The sequence below is a fragment of the Sander lucioperca genome, chromosome 24 (assembly GCF_008315115.2).
Source record: "Sander lucioperca isolate FBNREF2018 chromosome 24, SLUC_FBN_1.2, whole genome shotgun sequence".
Classification (NCBI taxonomy): Eukaryota; Metazoa; Chordata; class Actinopteri; order Perciformes; family Percidae; genus Sander; species Sander lucioperca.
Window position 1 is genome coordinate 7802576 of NC_050196.1, and position 6959 is coordinate 7809534.

Genomic DNA, 6959 nt, shown 5'->3' on the forward strand with positions numbered 1-6959 from the left:
CTTTTTATTAGATTGTTTGAATTCCATTAAAGCCAGCCCTGTTTTGTGTGTACAGTATTTGTCTAAATTACAGTGTTTTTTAGCCGCGGTTCGCCAATACTTAGTTAACAGAGGAAACATTGAGTGGTGATCAGTGCCGCTGTGGCTAACAGACTCCTGTCGCTCCTGTCTGTCTTTGCAGAATGGTTTCGCTGTGGTCCGCCCTCCTGGACACCACGCAGAGGAAAGCACTCCCATGTAAGGCCACAGCCGTCACCACACTGAGTTGGAGACACTTCATCTATGCATATACAAATACCAGCAGTGGAACAGGCTCGTCTGGACTAGAAATGACATAAACCAATGAGTTTATTTGCACATAAAGAACAGAATACCTTTATTCTGCCAGCTGCTGTTTCGAGACTTTATTTATTTATCACATCCTTCTCAGAACACGTTTAAAATGCTCCATAAAAAAACATGGAAATGAAGCAGGAAAGTGCTTTGGCACAGCTTCATTTCATTACAAGAAGGACGACTCAGCCCCTCCCTCTCTTTGCTGCCGTTTCAGGGGTTTCTGCTACTTCAACTCGGTGGCCATCGCAGCCAAACTGCTGCAGCAGAGACTCAACGTCAGCAAGATCCTCATCGTGGACTGGGTCAGTCCCTTAGTGGGAACGTGATGTAGTTAGTTTGCATTAAAGAGGACAAGTTAGATCTTATTTAATACTCCTATATATATATATATATATATATACATGTCTTTAAAAGGCACACAGCATGGCAACGTTTGTGAGATCATATCATGTGTTTACCATCTAACCTCAGGACGTTCACCATGGCAACGGCACCCAGCAAGCGTTCTATGATGACCCCAATGTCCTTTACCTGTCTATTCATCGCTATGACGACGGCAACTTCTTCCCTGGAAGTGGAGCACCTGATGAGGTGTGTGTGTGTGTGTGTGTGTGTGTGTGTGTGTGTGTGTGTGTGTGTGTGTGTGTGTGTGTGTGTGTGTGTGTGTGTGTGTGTGTGTGTGTGTGTGTGTGTGTGTGAGACCATAACCTTAGTAACTGACTTCAGACCTGAGCAAAACGCGTTCCCGGTGCATTGTGGGAAACATTTTGCACAGGATCCAGTTCCCACAGCTGATTGAATTTAGATTACTTCTGCTAAGTAGAGGATTTGAAAAATAAATAACAATGAAATGAAAACAATGACACTGTGATAGTTGGCCAATTCATTTGCTGTTCTCCTAAAGCACTTTTAGCACTCTAGTGATGTTACATGTCTTGAAGTTAATATGGAGTGGTATTGAAAAACAAAGGCAATCTAAACATTTTGCGTTTGTCCTGTACGTATCAAGGTGAGTCACACACGTGCTTCTCTCTGCAGGTGGGCAGTGGGCCCGGTGTCGGGTTCAACGTTAACGTTGCTTTCACTGGAGGCCTGGATCCACCCATGGGAGATGTAGAGTACCTGGCTGCCTTCAGGTAACAGATAACAATATCACCAAGTCACACAAAGACAAACCAGATGATAGTTAAGCCAGTTTGTCTTTACAGCCCTAGTTCTGCTACGTCCAGCTATGCTCTGCTGTGCCACGCTGCATCCTGTAACGCCCTGCTATGACATGAACTACTACGACGACCATTTGTAGTCACTGTTCCATTATCTTTATTGTGACTATTATTGCTACTGTTCATCACACCCCCAACCGGCACCGTCAGACACCGCCTACCAAGGGTCTGTCCCAGGTTTCTCCCTAAAAGGAAGTTTTTCCTCGCCACTGTCACACTAAATGCTTGCTCTTGGGGGAATTACTAGAATTGTTGGGTCTTTGTAAATTATAGAGTGTGGTCTAGACCTACTCTATCTGTAAAGTGTCTCGAGATAACTCTTGTTATGATTTGATACTCTAAATAAAATTGAATTGAATAGTCCTAATTCTGCTTCCAATACTTTTCAATACCAACATCACAGTCATCATGCAAGTGTGGACAGTGTGTTAAATTAGCTAAATACATTGAATAACCTTGGTACAAAAAGGCAAGAACATTCGAGAGTAAATGTTCAGAAACAGAAGCTACTTTATACGATACGATACAATATGATACGACTTTATTGTCAGCCAGGGCTAAATAAAAAAGAGCACATAGACACAGACATACATAAGATGAATAACACCGAGTATTATGTATACTGTAAACTCCCAAGTACATACACACAGACAAGGTCTTGGAGACTTGTAACCCTGAATAAATATTGCACTGGATTTAATGTAGCTGGTTTAACAATAGGATAGATTGATGAATGAAAGAGTTTTTAAGTCTGATGTACAGTACAGTAACTACACATGATATGTAACCGTAGAGACACTGGGCCGAGGAGGCAATTGTTGCTGTACTGTGAAAACTGTGAAACCCTCCAAAATATCAACTTCCCATGACTAAATAAAAACAGGTCTGATAACATCTTTGTGACAAAGCAGTTTTCAGATGATCCAATGCTTAAGGAACTTATTAAGAAACACTTAATTCTTCACTCTAAAATATTCAAAGTCACCAAATTTGGAGATAGATTGGTTTAATTGGACAGCGATGTCAGTTTGATGTCTGCTAGTAGATGATAGTTTTATTATTAGTAGGACTGCAAAACTAATGATTATATTATTATTATTATTATTTTTTGCATAGACATTTTGCATTGTCAAAAAATAGTGAAAAATGCCAACCTACATTTCCTAAAGCTGTATATTCAGTTTAGTAGCTCATACAAATAAAAGCAGCAAGTGTATTTTTGCTTGAAAAATTGAGATAAAGGGTTAACAGATTATCATAATACTTGCTTGGCGAAAACAAATTGAGGAAATGTTTTCATGGAGATAAAATGAATAATTTGTGCCTGTGTGAGTACTCTATCTTCTACATTCACATTGAAATATTGGCTGTTAATCTTTGCACTCCACCCTCCCACTCTCAGGTCAGTGGTGATGCCCATAGCCAATGAGTTTGCCCCGGACATCGTGCTGGTCTCCTCTGGCTTCGACGCTGTGGAGGGACACCCTCCACCGCTGGGCGGCTACACTTTGACGTCCAAATGTGAGTACAAGCGTATCTCAAGTGTGTTTTTCTTATCCCGCGCTGCAGCAGTTGACAGCACCCAAAACATAGAGTTGGGTGCCGATAAGGGATGTCAAATTGTGCTTCTGGAGCTGACACACTGAAAATGTGAAATGAAATTCAACTGCTGTCGCACACCACAGATTCATTTGCATCCATTCACACACGTTCTGTAACATTTTCCTCAGGTTTTGGTTATCTGACCAGGCAGCTGATGACCCTCGCTGGAGGCCGGGTGGTCCTGGCTCTGGAGGGGGGTCACGACCTCACCGCCATCTGCGACGCCTCGGAGGCCTGCGTGGCCGCCCTGCTAGGCCAAGAGGTAAGGAGGTCACTCTGACTACACACAGGGTCTGAATCCTAATTAATGGCCCTTGTGTTATATCAAGGTGTCGGTGTTGGAGAAAAGTGGAGGGGACATGGGCATGTTTTGTCTGGTTGTCAGCCAGGTGCTTTCCTTTTCCAGTATTGAATCTGGCTCACACATCCTCTATTTTTGCTTCTACCTGTGAATGTGAAGTCATTTTTAATCCTGTTTAATTTAATGCGACAAGGACTCAGCCTCTGTGAGCTAACCAGGCGCCCCTTTAATCCCGTTTTAATCTGCTGTGTTGGCAGTATAATGGAAGAAAAAAACAACACAAAAATGAGGACAAAGCTGCACCAATCCCAAATGTATCATTGCCTCAGCTGTAATTTTGATCTCGTACTTATTCCAGATGTGTGACTTTCATTTATTTGCCTTTTTATAAAAACACACAAGCAGTAGTGGAAATTTAAATACCTTTTTGCCTTGCTAAATCAGAGTGCTGTCACGCTGTCCTGTGAAGCCTTGGCTGTAACTTCCTGGGACACCCTCCATTTGATCGGTTTCTGTCAGGATCATTATTTATCAAAGAATGGAACAAAATCACTGGAGTTCTCTCAAAGTTCGTTTTTACTTGCAAGTAGAGTCAGTTTTACAGCACTTCAGCGCAAGTACAGAAAAATGACTGAAGATTGTTCACAACAGTGTCTTTTTAAAGGAGATGGGAGTCAAGTTAGTTATTCGGGTTCATGCAATGAGTGACTTTCTTCTTATCTCTGGTCAGGCCCGGCATCTCCTCCACATTATGCGCTCTGCCCTCAGGGATACATCCTGTGCTTTTTGCAAGGTCATTCAGCTTTCATGATTAACACATGAAAGACAGAAATACTAGAACAGAGAAATACTGAAACAGCAGTTTGGAAGCAAATGGTTTAACAAAGAAACTGAAGCAAAAACCGTCCTAAGCATAATTTTTCTAACAGTTTCAGTGCTTTATGGTAGATTTATTAGGCATTAATATTGTTGCCATGTCACCCATCTTGGGTCTAGGAAACAAATCAAGCTGGAATATGGGCTGGGAGTGGGATGAACTGATGTTACATGGTGCATTATTTCTAGGTCAACCCCTTGTGGAGAGTATTGTAAACGCAGCCTGTCCCATACTTTATTTTTGGGGCATTTTAGGCCTTTATTTTGGATAGGACAGCTGAAGACATGAAAGGGGAGAAAGAGAGGGAATGACATGCACCAAAGGGCCGCAGGGCAGAGTCGAACCTGTGGCCGCTGCGTCGAGGAGTAAATCTCTATATGTGGGCGCCTGCTCTAACAGGTGAGCTACAGGCGCCCCAGCCTGTCCCATACTTGTGTAAAAAAAAATTCTGTGTGTGCGTGTGTGTGTGTGTGTGTGTGTGTGTTTTTTTGGTCCCATGCAGCTGGACCCGCTGCCAAAGGCCACCCTCGAGCAGAGGCCCAACCCCAACGCTGTTCGCTCTCTGGAGAAAGTTTTAGAGACTCACAGTGAGTTCACCCTCTAACACAAACTCACAACACTGACACACACAGACGGACACAATTAGGGAATAAGAAATCTGTAGAAAGAGAACCTTTTTTTTAATATAACTAATCTGTGTCATTGTCTGGAAACTTGGTAATACTTATCTAATAATGCACTTTAAATACCAATCAGGCAAGTACTGGTGCTCGGTGCATCGCTACTCACCGCTGCTGGGACTTTCCCTGCTGGAGGCCAAACGAGGAGACTCAGAGGAGGCTGAAGCTGTCAGTGCCATGGCCTCTCTGTCCGTGGCCACCACCAACGCCATGGATCAGAGGTAAAGGATCCCAAAAAATCACTGCTTAGCTCACTGCTGGGAGGGTGATCTTTTCTCAGGTGGGAGACTGAGAGTTAGCATCTATATATGTATAAGCTCTACCTTTTAATTCTCTAAAAACCTGTGCTCCTCAATAGTCGCCTACTTCTCACCTACTGTTGCATGTTGAGGACGTGAGATAACTGAATAGTGATCACCAGTTTGGGATTTATTAGTTTATTTAAGCTATAAAAACATGCAACGACAAAGAATGAATCTTGGCCTGTGAGTTTTATTCTAAATGAAATCAATTGGCCAATCATTTTACAAATATTTCTTATACTTCTGTACCTACACCCACATTTAGGCAGGCTCTACTCAAAATCCCAAATAAATGTGCTCCCCAAAAAAGTTTGAAAGGTGAAGAAGAGGAGAATATGTACTTGCTCTCCAAACAGTGGCAGTTGTTGAGTCCCAAGTCCATGAACGTCAGGAGGTTATCTGCATGTAAATGGCTGCAGTGCAAAGATGTCAGTTTGCAGGTGGTTTGGAGGAAACATGACGGGCCGCCTGGGATGTTAATATCTGTTGTTGTGTGTCTCTGTCCAGCAGGCCAGAGGAGGAACCCATGGAAGAGGAGGAACCACTGTAACGGAGGGAAACGTGAGGGTGTCACACTGTTAATCATTGACCTCTCCGGAGAAGAGTCTCGACTGATCCCTTCTTTTAGTCCCCCTAACCCCACTCACCGCGTCAGTCACCTTGATTGGCAGCCCCTCGGTCAAAACGAGGGAGAGGGGGTGGGCTCAGCCTCAGAGTAGGGAGCCAATCAGGAGACAGAGGACTGAATTGGGGAGGGGGGGGGGGAATTAAACATAACAGCGCTGCTTGGCGGCACTCGCTCAGAGACACTCATTATTGTTTTCTTTCAGTCTTCGCACCCCCCACTTTAGCCCACAGCGGCTAACTGAGTGACCAAGGCAGAGAGGGGAGAGGGCGAGCGTATGTGGAGTTGCGGGGGGTGTGTGAGATCAGGTCTCGTCATAGAAAAGGTGCGATGAACTGCGGAAACATACGGTGCTTTACACAGCTGACCACAAGGATACCAGGGACAGCAGACCGTTCCTGGCTGTTTAAACACAGCTCGGGAGTTTTCTTTTCTCTTTTTTCTCAACTGTTTTTTCCCGACAAAAACAAAGGGCACCGTGGCAACTGAGATCATATTTTACAAGATGCGTTCACTGTGGACTTTGGTTGGCCGAAGTTTGAGTAGGCTCTTACAAAGATTTGATAACAAGACTGTCGCCTCGCCGGACCAGCCTGTCGTTGAAGGTTGACGAGTGAGAGGAGTGCCTTGGTGAGGGTCCGCCGGATTTCAGGATTGTTCAGGAAAAGATTGCCTTAAGATTAAAAAGATTCTCGCCAAAGGAATCGGTGCGGGGGAAGGAGACGGGAGAGTTTCCGGTCCTTTTTTTGGTGGGGCGAGAATGACAAAAATAAAGCAAACAATCTTTCAGCATGTTTACTTGGAACGTGATGAAGACACCATTTACGTCTCTCACAGCCTCTCTTAAAGAGTTAACTTTACTTTTGGATGGATCTATTTTTCTGTAAAAAAGGAAAAACGCTTTGTAAAGGTAGTTGCCAGCTTCAGTAGAAAACGGTGCAAACATGGAGACCTTCAAACAAGTAAATCAGATTGAAAAGTATCCAAAAAAAAAAAAAAGGTTTAGCCTTTGA

The 6959-nt window shown here is 43.6% G+C and overlaps 1 protein-coding gene across 4 annotated transcripts in view; it reads left to right on the plus strand.

The window, feature by feature from the left end:
• The window catches only part of LOC116044420 (histone deacetylase 4-like), a 59408-nt gene extending 52449 nt beyond the window's left edge, over positions 1-6959 (plus strand). For 2 of the 4 annotated variants that reach the window (XM_031291556.2, XM_031291558.2), the window contains 9 exons: positions 182-237; positions 551-638; positions 808-927; positions 1375-1472; positions 2962-3080; positions 3290-3423; positions 4842-4926; positions 5096-5240; positions 5829-6930. In XM_031291556.2, the coding sequence (XP_031147416.2) occupies positions 182-237; positions 551-638; positions 808-927; positions 1375-1472; positions 2962-3080; positions 3290-3423; positions 4842-4926; positions 5096-5240; positions 5829-5871 (888 nt within the window). In that variant the 3' untranslated portion in view covers positions 5872-6930. Of the gene's footprint in view, positions 1-181; positions 238-550; positions 639-807; positions 928-1374; positions 1473-2961; positions 3081-3289; positions 3424-4841; positions 4927-5095; positions 5241-5828 lie in introns of all 4 variants that reach the window. The other 2 variants (XM_031291557.2, XM_031291559.2) reach the window with 2 other exon arrangements.